At 35.8% G+C, this 24,977-nt stretch overlaps 1 protein-coding gene across 5 annotated transcripts in view; it reads left to right on the plus strand.

The window, feature by feature from the left end:
* Positions 1-22,014, plus strand: part of ZNF438 (zinc finger protein 438) — a 64,166-nt gene extending 42,152 nt beyond the window's left edge. For 3 of the 5 annotated variants that reach the window (XM_064505829.1, XM_064505831.1, XM_064505832.1), the window contains 4 exons: positions 508-564; positions 9,223-9,327; positions 14,024-15,887; positions 17,526-22,014. In XM_064505829.1, coding sequence (XP_064361899.1) covers positions 508-564; positions 9,223-9,327; positions 14,024-15,887; positions 17,526-18,138 — 2,639 coding nt within the window. In that variant the 3' untranslated portion in view covers positions 18,139-22,014. The remainder of the gene's footprint in view (positions 1-507; positions 565-9,222; positions 9,328-14,023; positions 15,888-17,525) is intronic. The other 2 variants (XM_064505830.1, XM_064505833.1) reach the window with 1 other exon arrangement.
* The last annotated feature ends 2,963 nt before the right edge of the window (positions 22,015-24,977 follow it).

The raw sequence follows: 24,977 nt of genomic DNA on the forward strand, positions 1-24,977 counted from the left end.
TGTTCAATACTTATACTGCGTGTGTTGGAATTAGTTTGAGTTGTTGACATTTTCTTCAATCACTAAATTGAGTTGAAGTATCAATATGTTAAGAAAGTATGATAAGATATAAAAATAATTGTATACTTTAGAAAAATTTTGCTTACCAGGATAAATTGTTTATGTTTGTCCAGTTCTTACAAAATAGTTTGAGATGTCTCAAAATACAAAACATAACAGAAGATTTTATTTAACTTATTCTTTTACCAATATAACAATGAAGTTAATTAAATAGCATATAAAAATATTTGACTTGTGCATATGCAAATAAATAGCCTCCTTACTTGTGATTCTTCTCTTTATATTCAAAAACTTCAATGATTTTTAAAAAGTTCTCTCCAAAGTGTGCTTTTTTTGAGGGGTTTGGGGCGGGAGGAGGGGTCTGGTCATACTTTAATATACTCTATTGCTAAATTAGTTTCTGAAAAAGTGTCAAAACTTCTAAGTATCTATATTTCTTATTTCCAGGAACGTTGTCATATCTATTAGAGGGCATAATGCAGAATCCTTTACCTTTTTCTGCAGGTACAGTATACTTTCTGTGCTTCTGTGAGAAATTAGAGCTTTGTGACTTGAAATGTCGTTGTTAATAAATCACTGTATTACCCATGTCTTTTACTCTACCCTAATTTGATTAAAAACCCAACTATTATACTGTAGCAGTTATTATTTAAAACAATTGCAATAGCTAAGATTGTTTTCTTTAGGACATTACTGATAATTGTTACCACCTATAGTTGAAACTGTAAATATGTAGCTCTGCCTCTTAATTGCTTCAACAGAATTAAATATCCAGAGTTTATTGCAATTTATTTTATCCGACTGTATTTGCAAATCACTGTCATATTTGATCACCATGTAATTGGAGGTCAAATAACACAACAATTTTCAAGTTCTATTGAAAGATTAGCACAAACCAGAAAATATATAATTTCTAAATATAAAGTTATATTTGAGTGCATTTTCTCCAGCAATTGTATTCTTATTGACTTTTTTTCGTGTTTAGCTATCTTTTTACTCTGCTTTATCTCTTCAGTAGTCTTTTGTTGATTTTCAGTAGTTACTGTCTAACTTTTTCCCTCCGTTATCAGTAAGGATGTTTGTGCTGTAACTGTGTATATCCAAGCCTCTCCATGTTCATCCGTAACTTTAATTTCCTTTCCCTGTTGATCTGTGTCACAATGCTAATGCCTACATGTGATTTTTAACTTGAATGTCAGCTTGAATGATAATTCTTCAACGTGAGAGAATGTTTGATGTGTATGACGTAAGCCATAATGGACTTTGCAGAACCATTGTAGGCTGCAAGTTAAGTGTCCATTTTTAGTACTTACGTTAATTAAGAAAAAAGAGCACTGTATGTTACTTAACTGGAAGCCTTCAGCTTTTACTATCAAGAAAGTTTATACTTTACCTGTTTTGGAAGACTGACTATTTTTATGACACTGTAATAATTCTGAGGAAGCTCTTCCAGGATGATGTGCAAACTGTCTTAGTTGCTGAGCTCTGTGTCTGAGGGGACCATTCTTTCAAGGGAGATGCTTCTGACTGGTGTAAAGCCATCCACCTTGCACTGTACTCCTCATCTGTGTATTTATGACTAAAATAGTTAATTCTAGTACTTAAAAGCTTTACTTTAACTTTTCTTTTAATTGATAGGGTTTTGAGACGTTTGTAGTCACATTCAATATGTTATCTTTGTTAAAGCCATTTCTGAGTAATAGGAGGAAAAATGTAAACTGTGAAGCTGTTTGCAAACTTAAAACGGATGAATCTTTTGCTTTGGGATTTTTTTTAAAGAGAAGTCTGTCTAGTTAGTATCCTGTTACCAACTTTCACCCAGAGTGAATTTTAACAGCCATGTTCTGCACTTTGGAAGTGGGGGCTCATGTTGGAAGCTGTAACCAGCTCCTGACCAAGAGCTCTATCACTGTGGAATCATGATATCCTACAATTATACTGGTCTTAGTATATTTGTTTTTGAATTCTTCTATCATCACTCTTATTTTGCCCTTGTATCAAGTATCAGTTTTGTTTTTACATGTGTTATTGCACTTTGACAGTGCTGAGACTATTAATAATTTTTGATAATTTATGTGCAACTGTAAGTTGGTACATTTGTTACAAAGAGAGGGTTTGAAGATGAATGGTATTGGCAATAGAACCTGTCAGTCAGTTACGCACAGGATAGCGTTTCTGTCAGCCTTACTGTGCTTTGAAAGTGCCTGTTATTTTTCAATTGAGCATGGAAGTAATGACTAGTGCAAATTCTTTGATTGACAGCATAAACTCCTCTCTCCTACCATTTGTCATGTAGTAGCAGGAGTTCTGTAATTTAATATATACTCCTTCAGGACATGTGCATTTTTATCAAATTAAAATATTTTATAAGAAAACTGATTCTCTGTCATTTATGCAACAATCCATTGATAGCCTCTGCTCAAGAAGTTGCATTTTTCTCAATAATGATACATATTTAATTTCTGAGATTTTTATTGTTTCCTAGGAATTATGAAATCACCACTGGAGCATTGTATTCTGTAATTCACATTCATGTTGATACTTGCTGTTGAGCAAGTTCTGAGGTTTTTCGTAGTGTTCCATAATTGCACAAAATATCTTTGGGGGTTATTGGTTTGTTAGAGGGCTGAAATAGCTTTGCATGAGTGGTATTGTCAAATTTATAAAAACCTTTTTTGTTAAATGACTCAGACATGAAATAGTTGGGTAGGTAAGGCTGCCCAGGTTACCTAGGAATTCATTTAATACTATCTTGTAGTTTTATGATATATATTTGAAAAGCATATTCATATAAGCTGGAATCATAGTTTTGCTCCTTGGGCATGTTTATTTTAATCAAAAAAAAATCATTGTGTAGTTTAAAAAAAAATTGTATATAGCTTAGTAGATTGTGTATTAATGTTAGTGTGGTGGTTTGGTGCTAGGAGATCTCAAACTTCAATTAACCATGTAAATGTGTTTCTTAGCATCAACTCTCACTTTGTTGGAACCCCTGCTGCCTTTATATCATTAACATAAATGCAGGTGCAAATAGCATTTATGCACTTTGATAGAAAGCAGTTGGAGACATTTCACTGTGGGACACGACACTTTCAGATTGTGTACATCTGTTCAAATAATGTATCCAAGCCAGTGACATGAATACAAGGATAAAAACATCTGCCCCTGAGACCATTTGCCATACAGCAGATGCTTACATCTTTATTTATGCAGATGGTTTGTGTGATGAGCTGAGCAATGATGAAAGCAAAAAAGTTTGATAAAGTTTTCAGAGTATTTCTTGGGATAGGAAAATGTGTCAGTAACTGGGCTTAATTTTCAGCCTATCAGAAAAGAACATCTATTTAAATTTATTGATATTTTTAGTAATACAGACATATTATTCCTGACATTAACTAGATAATCACAAAATAAGGTTTTTAGATTAAAAAAAATCACAAAATTTCTACTGTGGTTGCAGAAAGATCCTAAATAATATAATTTGAGTAATTACTTTTTTAACAGGAAGGCTCAACTACTTTGCTTCAAAATTTCACCTGTACTCAAGTTTATACAAAACATTGAATTGATTGAAAAGTTTGAAAAGATAGAGTATTTTGAAATAATAGCTTTGCTTTTAACAGCTTTACTAAGTTGTTTAAAGGTTATGTGTAATGCTATAAAAGATTTCAGGACATCTGGGATTTTTCAAGAGGCCATATCTAGCATTACAGTATTATTAGACCTGTGATTTAGACTTTCTGTTATTTAGAAGTAAATGCAGGATAGTTGATTTGAGCTGCATATCTAAACTGAGTTGGCACTTTAAAAAAATTAACAAACCCAGTGGTTTGGCCTTCAGTACTTGAGCAGGACTTGCCCTGTTCCCAGGGACGGACTCAGCTGTATTTTCTGTGCGTCTCCTCTGCTGGAGGCGCTGCTGCTTTCAACAGAATAAGTGCTCCAAATAAACGTGAATTTAATTTGAAATTTAATGATGTGTCTGCACAGGGCAACTCTAAGGATATCATCTTTGGCCTACCTTCCTGTTGACTACGTTTCTGGTTTCATTCCATCTTATGGTGGCACCCATTACAAGTGTTTGCTGATAAATTATCACTTATCATCAGTGTATGCAGTCGATTCCCTTATAGCACCCACACTGCCTTCTTTTGAGAACCAGTGCTGCCTTTAAACAGTATAGTGGCTAGTTTGGGCAGCTTAGCAATGTCAATGAACATTGCCAATAACTGGAATTATGCACGGGGGGAAAAAAAGCTTTCAGATGCTCTTGTTTAAATTATTTTCTTCTGCATCCTAATGCCAGGGTGGCCTAGCTATGTTCAGCTTCAGCAGAAAGTGGTAATTTTATATGTTCTAAAAATTCATGTCATCTTAGGACCGTAGTCTTTCTGAAGATGTTTTAGTCTTTATATGCTTTACAGGGGCTGTGTCAGTCTTTCAAAAACTATACATGTCTGTTTGAAGTACTGAGTAGATCCTCTAATCTTTATTTTTGTTTTAGTCCTTTTGAGCAATTGACTACAGGTGGCAAAGTTTTGCACATCTCACCCAGAGCTATGTAGCCTTTCTCCAAAGAAATTTTCATCATGAAAAAGGAAAAGGGGAACCATTAAAGAAATACAAAAGTCCTGGATAGAGATTCCATAACTGAAAGTTAAATCACCCAGATGACTTTCAAAAGAAATGAGCTATTTACAGAATCCCTCAGAAAATACTCTTCAAGAATATCTAAATTTAACAATGTGTTCTGCAGTCTGCTCCTTTCTTTGCAGATGATAAACCTGTGTATAGTTTGTATAGGAAAACTCTCACAATAGGGCAAGCAAAGTCTGTTAGTCTCATCCTCTGCTTATCTTTAATGAGGGAGCACTTCCCTAGGTTTTGTAGTACAAAAATCACCATGCAGATGCTTTTAGTGCCTCAAATAATATAAATTTGCACTGTTGAGAGTCCATAAGTCAGTGGTCTATGAATTGTTTGTTTTCTCCTATATATGGGCCCTTCAGAAAGAAGTGCTTTGATTTTCACATAAAAAGGAAAACTTCATGAAATGGCTAACAGTTTCACTCTTCTTCCCATAATACTCTCTATTTTTACATCTCTACTTGCAAAAAAATAAATTTGAGGAGTAAGAGGCATAACTTCCTTACTGTAATCAAGGGTAGAGGTTTTCTGTCCCGAGGGGTGGGGTTCAACTCCCAGTAAGACAAAGATTGATTCTGTTCTCAGCTTATTTGAAAGGGGAGCAAGATTCTAGTCCAAGTATTTCATGACTTATTCATAAAACCATTCTACTTGACCTTTTTGTGCTGCATATTTTCTGAAGAATTCTGCCTTCGTTTTCCTGGCAGACCTGGCCATTATTGTTTCCTGCACTTCAGGAAAAAATAAGTCTATTAATTACCACCAATATTAGACTTATAAAGAATTTGTCCAGGTTGATGTGATCTTCATAGTCATTTTTGAAAGGACTTTACATTTGCATCAAGTTTACAAGGAATGAATTACTGTTTAGGTCTGTATCTTTCTTGAAGGTCATTTTAAGACATTTCAGCTGGCAGTTCTCCCAGAAAATATATTTTTTAAGACCAGTTTCAGTCTTTTCTTTCAAATCTTCTGTTGGTACCCACCTTCCGAAGTGTCTGATTCATATGCGCAATGCCACTGCAAGTTTATGAATTCAGGGACCATTGCTTGCATCACCTCCCTTTAGCTATTTTCTGAACAATTAGTTCCCCCAAGTGGTTGTGTCACTAAAGCTGTGCTTCACAAGTCTCCAGGGATGGTACTCTGCATTGGGTAGAGTGACTAGGCAAAAAAACCCAAAGATAAAATACAGAAACTGCAGTGCTACTAGAATTGTTTCTTTTCTGCTCAACTGAGGCCTGTGGGAGCATCATAGTTTCTAAGTAAGGTGCACTTTAAGTTTGGCATGGTTGATTGCTGAAACTAGTATTGGCACATAGACGCTGAAACACGCTGTCTTTGATCATGTATCTAATAGTTTATCTCTCAGAAATTCTCTTCTCAAACAGCAGAGAAGAACCAGTGCTTTTTCCTTTGATAGTGACTTCTCTGGTTGCAGAGGCTCTGCACCATCTCCTACCCATAGATTTATCTGTATATAACCCTTTTCCCAAGTTCTCTTATTGTCAAAGTAGTGACAAAAATCTGAGCATCAGTGTGTGTATTCTTTGTAAAAATGTAAATTGAGACTAATAATTACAGATGCTTTATCTAGCGCTCTTCACAGCAGTTTTCATTTCTTGATTTGAGAATATTTTGATCAGCTCAAAACCATTTAATTATTGTAACCTCGATAGGAAATGAGTAGCTTATAACTTGAGAGGCTGTGCCTTCACTAACATGGAATGCTTTGAAAGCTCACAAATGCTATATGAGAGGTGTTAAAAGAACATGTGGATCTGCTAACAAATATATTCCAAATACATTTCCAAGCAGTGTTTAAAAATCTCTTACATAGACATTCTGACTGCTGGGAGAGACTTCAGGACTTTTTCCCCTTTATACAGGAGCACAGAGATGACCTTTTTGTACAAGGCTGTGTTAAGCCTTGCATTGCCCACATGCTTTATGTAAGCTGTTGCTTTAGAATATTGATTTACTCAGATGTAGCTAATAGCATGCTTGATATAAAATCCCTGAAGTTTACCTCAAAGCTGTTGGCCTCTTGTTACCCCCACAGAAATAGCACTTCATAAGTGTTGGGACTTCATAAGATTTCATTGTGTTGGGACAATACAGAGAGGTAAAAGTTCAAGACTGCTCAAAGCCTTTAAGTGTTTAAAATCTACAGTAAGGCTTTTTTCCTTGGATGAGAAATCCAAAATGATGTCTTAGATCATTGTTGTTTCTAATACTGATAATATAGCATCTAGATATAATGATTTCTTGATGTGTTAACTTTTGATTCACGGATGTACTCTTGTATGGGTATTGTTTGGCAGAACAGTTTTCTTTGAGAACAGAGATACTGAGAGGTTGTATTTCCAGAAAGAATCCTTAATTGCGGAAAGCAACTTTAATGAAGCAACTTTTATGTATACTTTCAAACAACAGAGGAAAACATTTCTGCAAATTAAGAAAGTAGAGTGATCTAACAGTATAGACTTTTAATTTTTCTCTCCATTCTTTTTTTCATGGAAGTTATGTTGGATAGTATTTTTTTTGAAATTCAGATCTGTATAAATTTTGGCATGTGTCATTATATGGTTGGTAGTGCAAAAAGGATCTATGTCAGGAAAAAAAGGGACTGGATTAGACAGAAAATGGAAAACTTCCCTAAATATGAACTATGTACCCGTGATCTTGGATTACTGTATGAGTTGTCCTTCCAAAGTGACTACCACTGTTCATGCCAAAAATAGACTTAGTTTATTCCCACACTGAAGAAGTCATTAAAAATTTTAAGGTTGAGCATCTATTTTAATGGAGTCCAGTTCATGTTCAAAACATTTTTATTTTCTAACTACTTCTGTTCTAATGTTCTCTTTTGCTAAGAAGAGACTATTGGAGACTATTTAAGAAATCTAGTAAGTATCCCACTGCTCGTAGAATTTCTTGCAATTCACTATAATCCTAATCCCTTAAAATAATAAACTTGCACAGACTTTAAAGCATAGGAGGCCTTTCTAAATGGTAAAATGCTGAGCACGCAATGAGCAAATTACATTGATTCTTAAATCAGAATTAATTATGTATAACTTTAAGGAGGTCTAGTTTCCTTTTTAGAATTTTGACAATTTAATCTTGTTCCTCCCATGATACACAGAACACGTTGTTTTCTAAGCATATTTGTACATTCTGTATCTTAGTGTTTGTGCGAATGATGTAGTACGGTTTTCTAATCTTGTATTGGAACACTTTGTTACATTGTTTATTTTTCTAATCTATTTTAAATTGTGCAAAAGGACGCCTGTGTCAAAATTATTTTATCGCTCATAAAAAATCAAACACTAAAAAGGTAAGAAATGCCAAGGTGTAAGGTTCCCCCCTTAAATACTTCTGCTTTCAAATGCATGCAATAGTAATGTTCCTTACCCATCTTTATAGTCTTCCTTTAATACCCATAACCCACCCTGAGTATTTTTCCTAGACGCTTTCAAAATTTCATTTCTAGTTTTCTTCTTTTTTTTCTGCTCACCCTGTATATACCCTAGTTTCTCTTTCATGCTGTCTGAACCTAGCAGTTAGGAGCTAAGGAGAGGCCATTTCCCTGTTTCAGCTTGGGTGTTTGGATTTAATGGTATAGTTTTAGGAAAAATCCATCTTATTCTGAGGCAGGAGCATGTTCAATAGAAAGTAATCTTTGGAAAAATTAGCTACTTAAAGTACACATGAACATATTGAACACATGCCGAGAGCTTACAACTTTGCCAAATTTGGGCAGTTTTTTAGAGAAGCAAGATGCTGCTGTGTCAAATATCAAGGTCTTCCTCTAATGCACAGCTGTATTACTAGATTATTCTTGTTTTGAATGAAGGCATACCTGGGAACAGCTGACATGATCTGTTAAAATTTATTTTAGAAAATTATCTGAGGCAGATACCTAATATGGGATATTCCACCCAGATGCTTAATACCTGGCAAGGTTATAAACAACTGAAAATAGATTCTTATAATGTATAGTTTTGGACAATCCTAATCTATAGGCTTTATTACCAATCTCACTTTTTACAGGTGTGCAACAAAACTAGTTTTGAACGTAGAAGGCGAAATTCTATTTTGTTTAATGTCTTCAGTTCCATTAATTTGAGTGGGATGATGGAAAGTGTAAATAGGCATAGAATTTAGCTCCTGTATTTGAAAGTCTTATTAAAGCTACTGAAACTTCATTATTCTGTGAACTTTTTGTTTTGATACTGTTGACTGTCTGCCATGACAGTGAAGCTAAAGCATCCCATCTGTTTATGGCATTAACCAGCTTTATTCCTTTTTTAAACTATTGCCCTGTATTTGGCATGTAATACATTAGATTTTAAAATGGTTTTTGAGCAGAGAAAAATGGCAAAGAGCAAGAAGCATTAGCTTTCTTAATGCATTAGCTAGAAGATAATGCTTTATATTGTCTTTTTCTTTGTTTTTTTGTTCTTTTTTTGTCTTGCATTCTATTTATAACTCATTGAAGCACTTTTGCAGGTGGTGTTTTTTTGCATGCTAATCCTGCAGAGAATCATTGTGTCCAACAAAGTATGCTGGATCAGCAAAAACAAGAAACTTGTCCTGGAAAGACAGTATCCACAGGTATTTAGTGTGTATGGAGATTTAGCAGAATGTAAGGATGAACTAGGATTGACTGAAATTGATTTAGTATTGTCTGTTAGAGAATTGTTGCACGTTTTTTCTTTCCCAGAGAATAGATTTTTTTCAAGTCAGCAAATGACTCAACAGCATAAACATGTATTTTATAAAATGTTTCATTAATCTTTTTTTGCCTGTATTCTGCCTTTTCCTTCAAAACAAGATGATTGTTCTTTTGTGTTATTTTCTGTCACTTGTCTGGTCATAAGTATATGCCTGGACAAGTGAGATGGGCTTAAAAAGTTTATTAAAAATTTAAATGTGCACCGGTTTTTGGCATCTTGATGTTTTCTTCATGTTTGAAATAGGTTGTATTAGTGGGGAAAATGGTATCTTTTCACACGCTTTCTACAGTATCTGAGTTCAGCAATGATACATGCTTTACATAAAGGTGGAACAAATAGAGAGAGAGACAGAAAGAAGCAGAATAGGCTAGACTGGACCAGAGTGGCTCTCATGAGGGGGGGGGGGGGGACCATGGATGAACAGCAATCCTGTGCAAGACACTCATTTCTCCAGAGGACTCTTTCAACATGGCTATATCATGGCTTCTCAGGAACTTTGATTTTTATTGGTGTATCATTGGCCAGCCCTATACAATTTTAAGGTAATTTAGAAAAGGGGAAAACTTGCAACATACTGAAATATCAGACTGAGCTCATACTTCCATGTAGTAGTGTGCTAATGGTTAATCTTTTAACAGACACTTTTGAAGTAAATGGGTTGACTAGTATTTGATTTAACCTTGTGCTTAATTAGAGGTGTCCACCTGTTGCTCCAATTTATGCATATTTGAAATATTAAAAGCATCAGTTAAAAGTGAGCTTCACACCTTTCAGAGGTTAAATCTAATGAGTTCACTCATTTCCTTTATTCTTAATGAGAGTTTTGGAGAAGCTATAAAAGTTGCTGCTTTCCAGTAAAGGACCTGTAGACTATGGCTTGTAGAAAGAAAGAATGTGGCCTAAAACCAGGGGCCACCCTCAAGAATGCCATTGCAGTGCCTTGACTGAAAATCCCCCTTCTTAGATATAAAGACTTTATGTGTTTGCACAAGAATGAAAGCTGTTCTTCAGGTCACAACTGAAAAGTCAAAATGAATCCTTTGAGTCAGGGACAGGGATAATTTGAAAGGTCATGCAGAATGCAAGTGGAATGTCCCTGAAAGATGCATATTAAGTTTCCATTTGGCCTTCTGGTATAGTGGCAGACAGAGCCCGTTCAAGTCCTCCTGTGTCAAGGTGGCAGATACATGAATTACTGTAGTGATATCTATGTCCAGAGGAAATTCTTAGCCAAGTGTAAATGGAAGAAGTATTCTTGGTCATAGATGACAGTTGGATGTTCTGGGAGGGGGGTCAGTAGGACCTCCAAACTGTGACTCTGTTGGGTGTTTTTCCCGATCCAGAAAGCTAAATAATCTTCTATCCGTTCTTCCAATTAGCTTTCCCAATCCACAAGTAAAATCTTAGTGGGTCTGAAAGATCCTCAGACAGCTAGTCTGCATCTAGCCCATCTCTATATTTAGACACTGGCTAAGCTGCTTAACTACAGCAGCTGTGTTGGATGAGAGGGAAATACAGAGCTGAGTATCCTTTGCATACCAGAGGCACTGCAATGAATATTTCTTCACTAAACTGTCTAATGTAAACTTGGCAAAAAAAATAAAAATAAAATTGTACTCAAGGCTGAGACCAAACATGGCTTGCCTGGAAGAAATATTTATGATAAAATTACACACATTGAAAAATAGTGTGTTTGTATAAAAATCCCTTCTCGAACAGCTATATCAATGCGTAGCGTTATAACTACATAAGAAGAATGTTGATTTAAAAGGAGCTTGTTTCAAAGAGCATTTTGTGGTTGATACTCATGAAGATCTTTGCTTCTAAAATGCTAATTTCTTGTGGAGTACTCAGGAATTATGTAGAGAGATTTTGTTTAAATAAAAATGATTTTAGTGCCTAAATTTGCAATGGTAAGTTCATGAATTTGAGAAACGTGCATTTTTAAATTGTAATGTAGTGTAATGCATTATTTGTACAGATGTTTCCTCCTAACCTCGAATTAACCATTCCTTGGTGGTGCTTCAACTGCCACTTCTAGACTTGTGTAGAAGAGATGTGAGTTGAGGAGGGAATGGAATTTTTGCTGTGGATGCATCATTTGCTGTCTTTGGTTGGAGAGCAGATGCCTTGTAACTTGGAGTATAAAGAAACAGAGGTAGCGGTCTTCTGAAGTAGAGGCTTTCCTAATGAGTTTGTGCAAATCCTTGAATGAGATTTGGAGATAAAAAGGGAGAGGTACAAGCCAAACATGAAGAGAGAGTGGAAGCTACTTCATGTTGAATATTGTGACAGGCTGAATAAATGCTGTGACAGGCTGAATAAATGCTGGTTTGGAAAAAGTCTTTAACATCAGTATATGGCAAGGATAATCTGGAAAGTATGCCTAAAAACAAAATATATTTATGTAATCTACTGTATTTAAGCTGTACAGTTTGACCTGTTGCTAGCTTTGAAGTTCAGGGTCTAGTTTGGTTAATGACTATATGAATTTACATCATTATATTATACTTTTTCTCAGAAACTCTTGAAGTATTACCTTAAAAATAGTAACAAGAAGATACTGCACAGGAAACAAAAATTCTGGGTATTATTAGCAACATTAGCAGTTGAAAAAACGTTTCTTTTTATAGTGATTGAAGATTGGCAGAATAGTAGTTATTAGTGAAGAATACTAGGTACTCCTAGCTTTCGTAGAACAAAAATGGCTGTAGTGAGAAGAATTAACAAAATTTTAAAGTTGCCATACTTCTGCTTTTTATAGGTTGTGTGAACTTTCTAGACTTGGTTTTATCCCTATTTATAGGAATCTCTATGTTCGTGCAGGATTTCCAAAGGTACAGTAGTGTAGTCTGCATAGGATAACTGGAAATTCTGGACATCTCTACAGGATCAAGCAGAACAAAAGTGTAGTTGGTACTCAATAGTTTCATTTAACTGGGGAGGATCAAGAAGATGCATAATAGAGGTTGATGCATCAGGTAGCAAGAAACGGATCTAACGTTTATGCTGTGCATAGTTACTCCAGGAACATGCAGTAGGTCAGTTCTGAGAAGCATCAGAGCTGTTATGTATGAAATGTATAGTTTCTATGTGCTTCTCTGTAGATCTAGCATGTCCCAGAAGCAGTGGATTTGCTGCACGTGTGCATGTGATGTGTGCACACACATATCTGTCTGGGACTTCTCATCACAAAATGTGATAGCTCTGTAACTAACTTACAGTGCATTTTGCAAAGTACACAATGTCTGTGAAAAACAGCCAGTATCAGGATAAAGCTATTTGAGTATGCAGTGTTGATAGTAATTCACAGTTATCTCTATAGGTCTGTAAAAATGTATAAATGCATTTGTAATACAAGGCTTTTAAATGATAAGGACCAGAAATTTCAATGGAATTACCTCTTTGCAATATTTTGGGATTCCAGCATTTATTTTTAAATATTCCATTCAAATATAATTCCTCTCTTTAAAATGAATTTTTCATAAGTATGTTGTTGTTGCCTCCTCAAATTGTCTGCATGGCTGGAATCTTTGTGGTTATGAATTTTCAGTGATTGAGGCAGATTTTCTGGAAAAAAATATCCCAGTTTTTGAGAACTTGAAGCATCACAGTTTATTTAACAATAGATAATTAGGCTGTTGTATGAAATGGTAGCGGTACTATTCAATTATATATCAATTTTTTTTATGTAGTATATGAAAGGGCAGTATATATCTACCACGTGATGCAAATTATATTATACATGTTTTACATTTTTCTCTTACCTTAATTATCCTCACATTTTTCTTCTTTATTAAAAATATTTGTGATATTTACCAACAGAAGTAGAAACAGCAAAAAACTGTGGTATAACTTAAATTGTGTCTTTCAAGAAAATAGTTGAATAACTTATTACAACAATAGTTCTACTGTGCAGTCAAAATGCATGACAGTCAAATACAGCAATGTGTATGATTGATTTTTTAATAAGTTCTTCTCTCAAGTCCTCTCAGATTTTATTACAAGTTTGCATACTTTATAGCAGTAATTTTTTAAAGACTTCATCAGGTAAGCTTTAGTCTATATCTAATAAAAAACACAGATCGTAAATGTTATAGAAATTCTCTGCAAAATACAATGACTCTGGTAGAAAGATACGGTCAGAGCAGCTGCTTAGAAAACTTCGGCATCGTAAAAAGTTTAAATCTTGTCCATGCTCGTTCTTCCAGCTGAATATTGACAGCACGTGGGTACAGATTTTCCAGGGCAGAAGAGGTCAAAGGTGTATATGTTCCAAAATGTTGCAAAGTGTATAACCTAGAATGGAAACATCCTTTTAAGATTAGCTTAAAAGACTGTTTTTTGCATAGGTATATTTAAGAATGTTGCTTCAGGGTTAGTTTTTGTTTTGTCCATGAGAAGCTTGCAATTCTAAGCTTAATTTAGTGGTTGTTTAAATACCTAAATATTTATGATAAGTTCATATGTAATAGTATCCTTTGTAAGCAGTTTCATTTTTGACACAGTGATTTTTCAAAAAGAAATACTATACATTATATTACATGTCTGTGGATTTTATTTTATTATTGCAGATGAACACAAATCCCCTTCTGATATCATACAAAATTCTCAGAAGAAAAGTCAGTTTAGGACCATCGCTCCAAAAATGGTACCAAAAATTTTAACGTCTGGAGTGGTTTCTTGTCTTCAGTCATCTTTGTCTGAACAAAATACACCTATTTCGGCTGCAGGTTCTAAACCGCTGGTAGTACCAACACAAAACTATGCTGTGATGCGGGTTGCTGGTCATGAGGGGACTTTTTCTGTTTTGGCCTTGCCATATGTTAACCCTGCACTAACGCAGCAAATCCAGCAGTCAAACAGGACCCCTTCTGAAAATCTCAAGCTGCCTATCCCTAGGTACCAATCTGTAAGAAATAAATTGCTGGGTGAGAAAAAGGCAACTCAAATCTCTGTTCTGGCTGCACATAACAAGATTCCTACCAAAGCCCAGATCTCGTCACAGACTTCCCCCAAGACTACATTAATTGAAGACTATCCTGAAACTTGCAGTAGTTCAGATTCATCTGGGCAAGTGATATTAATGGACCGTGGTTCAGCTGAAATTACAGTTGCCACATTACTAAATGAAAGCAACTGTATGGAATCGGGATCTCCTTCACTAAACAAAACAGATATTGCTAAAGGTAACATTTCTGGACCGTCTGTAGTTAAAGATTCTTTAACCAAGCCGGCAAGTACAAGTAATCCCATGAAACTAAGTCTACACTCTGTGAAGACAGCATTTGAAACCACAAAAGATTCGCTCATAATGTCTGAGAAACTAAAAGAAAACCCCACAAATTCTGCAAATTCTGTCACTGTACTGTCACCAGCAGTTTTTGGCAATGCAATGCAGCTGACTCCATCTGCACCAAAAGGAAAACTTCCTATTCTGCCTTACGCAAGGGTAAAAAATACGATGTTTTCTAAATCTAAGCAAAATGCTAATGCTATGGATGTATCTAGTCCTTCAGTAAGATCTGAATGTGAGAAGATACCAGCTTTGGTGAAAACCTTTCATGTTCCTGTGAAAGCACCTGATAAACGATTAGCTGTATCGTTTATACAGGTCCCCAGACAAACCATTCGAGAAAATACCTTGTGTCCATCCAATAAAGTGGATGTTGACAGTCTTAAAAAATTGAATGGTCTATCCTCTAAAAGAAGAGGCAGAAAAAGAAGAACCCCAGATGATTTGTTGGCTTTTCAGTCCAAGCGAAGGAAATGCATTGTTAATAAGTTTAGAGAAGGAAGAGAGAGGGCAAAAGTTGATCTTCAGCAACCTCAAGACAAAAAAACAGAGGCAGTGAAAAAATACCGTAGTATTAGACCGAAGCCCATGGTAGTTGTACAGGCTTTTGCACCGCTGACAACTGCAGCGATAGTGGAGACAAAAACTCCTGATCATTTAGAGCATGATCTTTTTTTAAATAGCTCACTTCCCAATAAGTATTTAAGTTACAAGCATAATGATGCCACCTCTGCTAAAACAAGTGATTTAAGTAGAAATGTATATTCAACTGTACCTAAGCTATGGCATAAATGTCATGTCTGTAACCATAACTTCCAATTTAAACACCATCTTCAGGACCATATGAACACTCATACCAACAAAAGGCCTTACAGTTGTCGGATTTGCCGGAAAGCATATATTCATTCTGGAAGCCTGAGCACACACATGAAACTTCATCACAGCGAAGGCAGACCCAAAAAGCTTGTGTGTTGCGAGTTCTGTGCTAAAGTTTTTGGCCATGCAAAAGTATACTTTGGCCATCTAAAGGAAGTTCACAGGGTTGTTATCAGCACAGAGCCCTCTACTAGTGAGCAACAGCTGCAAGATGCTTTAAAGAACAGAGGTACAAATATGAAAGAGGCAGAAGAAGCAACAGAGAGGTGAGTGTTTCCACTAATTAGATGTTCATAAAACCAGGATTTCGGCAGAAATAAGGAAAATCAGAAACAGGTTGTCAGTAGAAATTCATAAATGTCACCATTATGAAAACTGTTGATTTTTTTCTCAGCTGTTTTTTCCCAAGTGGAATTCCTAATGATTTCCACATTTTGTTAAGACAGGTAGTCAATCCACTAGACCATCCAGTGTATTTTAGCTGGTATATTGGTTGTAAATTATCACTAACACCTGAATATCCAAAGTAATTTTGCATATATCACTAACACCTGAATATCCCGAAGTAATTTTGCAAACTGCCAGTGGCTCTGTTTTTATTAGTTGATTTCTAATGGCTGGTATTTTTTCTATTAACCTGAACTGTATTTTTACAGTGTTTTTCTCCAGCGGATAAGTGAACCAAATGTCATAAGTGAAAAGCAATTCATATTAGTAGTAGTATTAGCTTGTAGTTTGTTTACCCTATTAATTATCATTATACCATTTCCTTCTCTGGAGTGCTGTGAGCTAATCTGTCGTGTACATTGATTACTGCTTCTTTTTGCCATCACTTAGCCAAGTGAAAAAGCTAATATATTCCACAAAGATGGATAGGACATTCTTTCATCTCTTCAGTAGGATTTTGAGGTGAATTTTCTTGACACAGTAGAAATGCTATGATAGTAGAAAGGTTTTTTTGGCTTCACTGTGCATCTGTTTTAATTGAAATATGCTTTATTAAGCTCAGTACAACTCAGTATCTCAGTTTTATACAGTTTCCTTTCATAGTTCCATTTGCTGGGACACCAGTCAGAAATATTTAAGGTATTGAACCTAAAAAACACTGATGCTTTTATTTCAGCCTTATCTATTTTGCTTGTCTAATCTGTATCAGTAAACATTAATACGTGATCCTTTTTCTAGACATTATGAGAACCTGTTCTGTGGAGTTCTTTTGATTGCCTTAACTTAAACCAGCAATATGCTAGCTTTATGTATATGTATCCTTTATACTGCAGAGTTGTCCTGAACCAATGAGGACAGGCTGTGCAGTTGTGAATTGTACATATATATATATATATATATATATATATATATATATATATTTTTTTTTTTTTTTTTTTTTTTTTTTTACTGTGTTAGTAACTTTTAGAAAAAAACGTGGAGTGGGAAGTGGGACCTGTTTTAATTTAAACAGCCTTTAGATCAATTGGTGCAGAGATATCAGTCAGTTTCTCTTAATAGCTTCTGGTAAGAGTCACTTTTGCTTTTCTAGCACAAAGGCAGAAGTATTTGAATTGACCTCACTAACTCAGGAACTTAAAATGTTATTAAACTTTTATTAAAAGGTTAGTGTTGTTAAAAGACAATTTTTGCAAAGACTAATTTTGGAGGGAATTTTTTAACTTAATAGTGTTGAATAACATTTGGTTTCATTTGTTTCCTAACTAGAGTTAATATTATTTTACTTCTCTTTTTTTCTGTTCCTAATAAATTAGGTAGTGTATGAACAATGCCTGTTTTAAATTAAAAGTATGTTTAAATGCCATCTCTTCTCAAAACTTAGGTGGATGGAAATCATCATCTCTGTTCTGTGAATGGCTAATACTGAAGTAGTGTGCATTTCCATTTTTTTTTAACAGAGGAAATAAATGCAATTTTGAAGACCTTTTCCATAATCCAGGAGAAGTCAAATTACAGATCAAATGTGGTCGATGCCAGTTTATTGCGCAGTCTTTTGCTGAAATGAAGTTTCATTTATTGTGCTCTCATGGAGAAGAGATCCAGGGACGAGTAAAGGAAGGGATTTTGCAAGGAAACAGAGGAACTAAGGGGGAACTGGTCAAACATGCAACTCACTTGTGGAAACAGCGCAATGAGAGAAGACGTTTAGCAAAATCCAGTGCTTGTGAGGAGGAGTTTTATACTTTTCCAAAATTGAAAAGGCAAATATATTTTCACCATCAAAATAATGTTGATGTGTTATCTAAAAGCGAAATGACTCAGTCAGGAAACAGCGAAGCAGCCAAGGAGATGCAAAATGTAGGTTGTGGTGCACAGAGCAAAAAGATTGAAATTTGGTCTAGGGCTGGGTATAACTGCATTTTGTGCAAACAGTTATTTGGAAGAAAAGAAGATCTTTGTAATCACTGGCAGAGTCATCATAACTGTGAAGACCCTTCCATTTTATGGACAATTTTTAATTTGTTCTCAAAACAAGGAATTATTGACCTTTCTAATAATGGTGAATATTAAAGCTCAATTTTGCAATGCTATGAAAAACATGAGCTAAATTCCTGAGTTATTGTGTGCTTTTGCTGTGTTGTGAAATTGACTCAAGAAAAATATCACTTGAGAGGTTTGTTTGATTGTTTTGTTTGGTTGATTGGGATTTTTTTTAAGTTATCATTTGCAATCTTTGCTCACCTTTATTTTGTTAAATAGAAAATGTATTCACCCATTATCTTTCCAGATGGGTACATGCAAGCCTGTTATGAAACACTGTGCTTAGTTTTCATGTGTTAGGAAGTTAACAGCAAATACGCAATGCGAATGGTTAAAATTAAGGAGAGAGATGCTCAAGATACATTATACTATACACACTATACACATATACACTATACACAATGAATCAGTTTACATGAAGTAATTGTGATCTTGACTGGAATGACAAACCAGACTGAAAGCTTAATTTGAGTCCCAACTCTGCTTCCAGATTTTGTGGTAAATATGTATTCGCATACAGTTCTCTAGATCATGTGAATGTGCGTACAAGCCTATATTTGGAGTTTTATAGCTTAAGAGCTTTTAAATCTTGTTTTCTTGATTTCAGTGTCTTCAGCCTTGTTTGTTGCCCGCAGCTTTGTTGTTGGCAAGCCTTTCAGGTGTTATGTTCTGCCCTGATAACAGCAGAGATCTTTAGATTTTTTGTAAACTGAAAAAAATCACATGTATTTTTTCCTTTTTGCCTGTAGCCTACTTTGGGATCAAGACGGGTTAGTTGTTGCCTGTGAAGATGGAACTCTCAAAGCTTGACTGTTTTATGAAAAAAATGTTTGTTTTAAAAATAGTAATATGAGTTTGTTACTTCTAGGAAGTTTGACATTCTGCAATAGATTGCATGATTCACAGTGCACTTTAAGCATATTCTTTGCACCTCATGTGACAGCAGCACTACTGCTGTCAACACCTTTAGCATTCTGCCGTTAGCATTCTTGCTATATATCTCATGTACCTGTGCAGTTGGCCCAGTCTGTGGCTTTAAAGGGAAATCGTCCTTCCACCTCTAAATATCATAAGTTTATCATAGGTCATAAGTTTTTTCCTATGTGTTGCCAAATTTACTATACTACAGGAATTGCATGCAGCACCTTAACTTTCCCATAGATATCATCTTAAGCATAGAAACAAATAATAACAGTTATTTTACTAGGATGCAAACCCATAATAACCTGTAATGCAGGAATAGTGCATGCTGTCTCCTCCAGTGCAGAACAGACCCAGTAAATTACAATTTCAGCACATCTACAAGGGGGAAAGTCAGACCTGACTGGAAGGACAAAACTTGTATGCATACCTCGGGTTTTTTTAAGTTTCAGACTGCAGCACAGTTTTACACTGAGACACTGCAAAACAATAGAAAAGAACTACTGATGAATACTAAGGAATCCCTATGAAGTTATACAGAATTCTTCAAAATCTGAGTTTTCATTTTTTTAAATAAAAATAATTGTTCCTATTGCAAAATAGAAGCTTATACTGCTGCATCACAGTTTTTTGTGTTGATAATCTAGTTAGCCATTTATAAATGTTTTTCTGATTGTTGCAACAAGATAAAGTTCTGGAACTCAGTTTTGATGAAAAGTTCATTGAAGCCATTGAAACTAGTCTAAAATTTGTGTTTAAACTGCTCTTACTTAAAAGCCTAACGCACGTCTGAATTATTTTGGGAGCAATAGTGGAGACAGTGTAGGAAGTCAGTATATCGTTTGAGAGAAGTGAGAGCATGTTAGATGACAAAGTGAAAAATACACCAGTCCCATTTCTACACCACGACTTCATTCATTTCTTTTTGTGGTCAAACTGTAATTGAGGGATTGCAATGGTGAAAGAGTCTTTCTCAAAATGTCCAGGGTGGCCATGCGTTGCTTTGCAGAAATGGTGATCAAAACATGAAAAGAAGAGGTCTAAAAATGTTCCGGAAACTGTTGCAGTATTTTGTGTGCATGTGTATATGTGTTGTTTTTAAATAGTAAAGGCAACTTTGAGCTAGTAGTTTTGAATGACATTTCTTATCTTATGGTGCTTTGCCTGGTGTTGAACTATGAGAATGGAGCCAAGTAAAATAAAAGACAAAAGGAAATTTCTCATTGAACTGTGCAGGTGTTTGATAAGTGGAAGATCCCTATGGATTTTCACAGCTTCCTTCTTAGGATCTGTTGCTATAAAAAAACAGTTGTGGTGGTTTCGTTGCTTTTGTATATTATTTTCAATGCTGAACTTCTTTAAATATACTGTTTATTCTTAATCCTTTAACTTTCAAAATCAAACAAGTTGGTGTTTTCCCTGAAAAAGAAAGGTGAGAATAGTCCCTCCTTCACATAGTTAAATATATCAAAGGAAAGTTCATTCCTGGCCTAAAGCACACATTTTAAAGTTGGGCAAAAACTTAACACAGATGATCAGACCTTTAGTATTTTTATTTAGAACACAGACCTTTAGTATTTTTATTTAGAACAGACTTTAGATCACTTTTCTTGCAAAATCATCAGTTCTTCAGTGTAGTTCCTCATGTTCAGGAACAGCACCAATGATGACAGAATAGTCCTTCAAAAATCTTATCAAACAGTATTTGCTAAGACTATTGGTGGATCAGAGCCAGCGATGCAAATGACTTGCTTGATGTTGTTTATCAAACAAGAACAGTCACTCATTTTCATGTAAGAAAAGGGGGTTGCGATGATGAGCGGAGTGAGGGTTGGGATGAGGGGCTGTTGCTTATTTAACTGGAAATTTTCAGTGCATTGATTTTTTTTTTTTTTTTCCCCACCATATTTTTGAGCTTTTCATCCTTTCTCTGGTGCAGGCCAAACAGGTAAAGGGGTCTCAGCCTTCAGCAATTTAAAGCCTGAAAGCATGTTTTAAAGCATGGCTCTAAGCTACTTCTCAGTGTTCTCAAAAATGCTTAAAATTAGAAGCCTTTTTTATCAAGCCTGAAGACATTCTTACATTTCAGGCTATTATGATTACACTAGATTATTCAAGGTTGGAATTTTTTAAAATAGCTTGCAATTAAATATAGATGTATCCTTTGTTTAATGTGTGTTTGCTTTGAATTTGTGTTCATTCTGATAACATTCTGAGGTATGAAGTAAGCCTTATGTACAGCAACATTAAATAGTGCGTGTTTGCTGCTCAGCAAATGGTTGTCATGAATACAGTTTGCTGTTTACCTTAAAGTTGGACAAGCTAACATCTGGTTTTGCACATAAATTATATTTTTAAATTGTTGAAATGAATGTTACTGTTTTTGTAGCTGTAGTTTTGTTCCCTTCTGATTTTTCATTAAATCTCTGCTTTAGCTTCACTGTTCAACTTTAAAGCTGTTCCTCATGTGGAAAGTTGTTTCTTCATCATCACACCATAAATAATCAAAGCTGGATGAGTTCCATTGCTTCTCTGGCTTGCAGAATATTGCCCTTCTCCAGCTGCAGAGCTACAGTTTCCTATTGTTAACTTGACATAGTTGCTGGCAGTAAATGCTTTACTTCATTAATTTGTTAGAATTTAGATATCTGCTGTTTAGCCCCATCAAAGTTTCTGTCATACCTCATTAGATACTTATTTTATCTGCTATTCACTGAGCTCTTTAGAATAAGGATGAACAGGTATTTAGGTGAGCAGATTTCTACCCTAACTTTGTGCAGATGACGCTGATGTTTGAGAATCATCAGCTTATCTCGGCTCAGCCATGCAGTATATTATATTTCTACAACACACCGACCTACATACGCATGTAGTTTGGAAGGAAATATATACCCTGAATTCAACTAATGTCAGTTACTGTTATCAAACCTGTACAATGTAGGTTCATGCTTAATGTGCATAAAGATTAAAATGCTATTAACTGTAGCAGGTTTACATGTCTAATTCCTTATAGCTCTGAAATGTGAAACTGTCTGTGTGCTGAATATGACACAAAAAATCTAGTCTCATGAAGAAAACTCCAATTGCTTAAAAAGAGTGACAAAGAGCATCCTCATTTTAATGAGTGGTTTTATAGCTGGTTCATCTCATTTTAGGATTTTCTCCACTTTTTTTTTTAATTGTCATCATTTTGCTTGGTCAGTACTAATGAAGAAGACCTGAGCCTGCAAGCAAGTTCTGTGAACAAATTAGTTTACTTCCTTTCTCCACACAGGCAGACCCTTACGTGGAATCAAAATTGTCTTGCTGACGTTACATATATGTGCATGAGGTGGGGCAACATGCAGGATTTGGGCTTCAATATATGACTTTGTGGCTGACATTCCAAAGTAGAAATTGCAAATTTGGGGGTGAAAATGAATTGTTTTTCAGACTTGAGTGAATTTTGAAGACTTTACTGACAGATCTTTAAGAAACGCTGAAAGGTGCCAATAATATACCTTTCTACTTGCACTATGTTTGATAGTTTTGTTGAAGTAGTAGTAGTCTAAAATACAATGGTTCTGATGCTTTCAAGTGTGAAGGAAGCTTTCTCTGTTTCATTTTTTCATACTTTATTGGCTTTTACATGCACACACTAGGAGAGATGGGGCAGAGTATGATTTCTGCTGCTGACCGATCAAGAAACATTATTCTGAAGTTATTTTACAGAAATTTCCAGTTTAATCTAGAACAACTGATGAAATCAGTCAAAAATTTCCATTTGTACTAAAGATTTACAGTTAGGTTACTGTGTGGGGCAAAACTCTCCTTGAAGGAAGTATGTCCTTCATGCATGGTGTTCTCTGCAGAATTACACTGTTCGGATGAAATTTATAGATGGTAGAGCTTCAGCTGATAGTTACAGGCAGTTCTTAAAATTCCCTTACCTTCTCTTTGACTTGAATTTTGTTGAATATTTCTACTACTGTGCCACTCCAGATCATGGTCCAAGGACTTCAGATATTCTGACACTTTCTAAGGGACTTGCTGCATGCAGTAATTCAGTGGATGAAAGGAGAAGAAATATGCAAAGCAAGAAGGAATGACGGAGGTTGGCAAGACCTATTGAATGCAAGGTCGGATTTCCAGTATGACTAGCCTTTGGTGGCCTGTATGCGTGGAAGTTTCTTAGAGCCTTATTCTGAATTTCTCCTTTCCCCCACTTCTAGGTATATAGTTCCAGAGTCTGCTCTCGCTTGAGGCATGTGACTGGAGCATCCTAGGTTTTCTTTTCATAGCCAGTGGAGGTGCTTAGCTCTTCCAGGTGTCATAGTTCATTTTCTGCATGTGCTATTCTTTTAATGTCTCAGTTACATGCTTATAGTTAGGTCAGCCACATCCTGGCTGCTGAGACCAGCTGCTCCTATACCTGAAATGTGATCTTTCAGTTTCCTGGAGAAAGCATCTTTTATACCATGAAAGTGAAATCAAATGCTACATCTGTACTTAGCAAAATGGGAAAACGGCTTACTCAGTTTCCTGCAGATACAAACACAGAAATAGTAGGAAAGAAGTGAGCTGTAGAAAGAAAAAAAGAAAAGAAAGCAGCCGAAGAAAAAGAAGCAGTTAAAGGAAATTTGGAGTCTTTATGTGCAATTCAAAAAGGCTAGACTGTCTCATCACTGAGTTCCCTAGAAATGTCTCTCACAAATCCAATCATGTACGGCAGCAACGCAGACACAGTGGCCGACTTCTGTTTTGTCTCCCTGCCTTTTTTGCATCCTCTGTGAACTGTTCTGTCCAAACAGACTTTTTAAATGTCTGACTCACCGAAGTCAGCATTGCGTCTGACATCTTTTGCTAATGAAAGCCTAGGAATGAGGAGTTGGGAATGCTGTTTTGTAGCAAGGCATCCCGGGAGGTCAGGTAGCCCAGCCTGCCGCTCAAGGCAGGGCTCAGTAGCAGCGCCGCCTCGGCGCAGCCACGGCTCGCTCAGGGAGAGCGTGGCTTTCTGCAACGCACTTCTGTGGTGGTTGTGCTGCCTCTGCTCCAGGGGTGCAGTTGCCAGCATAAACACAGTGCCAGTATGGTAGCCGATACTCTAAGTACTGCCATAAGCAACATCATGATGTTTGTGAAGAAAGCATGAAACTTGGGACAAAAAATAACCCCCAAACCCAAATAAAGTAATGGTTTCAACTGGTGATGCTTCAGTAGCGTGAGCTTTTTTTGGCACAAGAACGCACCACCTTTCTTGCTGCAGAGCATGGCCAAGGCCCTTTGTGTGCTCGCACCAAGAAGCTTATACTCCTTTGACTGCTCTGAGCTTTTTCTGGGACTTCAGGTTCTGTGCCCTTCATACAAAATGAAGATACTGCTTTTTCTGCAGTTGGTTTAGGATAACAATAACGCATTTTATTTCTGTATGCTAAGTAAGTTTGTGCTGCTCCAGGTTTGGTTTGACTCTTGAACATATACCCGATCAAGGAGATCAATATACCTTCCTATTGCTTGAAGCAATAAATGACACGGTGAGGGATGAAAGTAATAAATATCCCTGTGATCATACTTTTGAAGCAATACAGTTGCTTTCCAGTGGAAGTTTAATTTCTTCATGTTTTCAGTTAAAAGCTTTTGTTAATTTTTACTGAAGTAAATATGCTATACTTTGCTATTCAAATAAATCCTTTTACAGTTCTGAGTCCTTGGAGTTTGAATCCTGTCCAGCCATTTTCTACTATCTGCCAATTTTTTCCTAAGTGCAAACCTGACACTGTTGCCAATAAATCCACCTTCATGCCATTTAAAGTCATCTGCCATATTTTCTGTCAGGCTAATCAAAGTTTGTGAGAAGGCATTTTTTAAAGGGAACAAGCTCTAGAATTTGGGCCATTTCAATTAAGCAAGTTAATTAAAATTAATTGCATCCTGGCAGTGAGCTATAAAATAGAGAAGTAGTACAGATT

Source organism: Dromaius novaehollandiae, chromosome 2, assembly GCF_036370855.1.
Source record: "Dromaius novaehollandiae isolate bDroNov1 chromosome 2, bDroNov1.hap1, whole genome shotgun sequence".
Classification (NCBI taxonomy): domain Eukaryota; kingdom Metazoa; phylum Chordata; class Aves; order Casuariiformes; family Dromaiidae; genus Dromaius; species Dromaius novaehollandiae.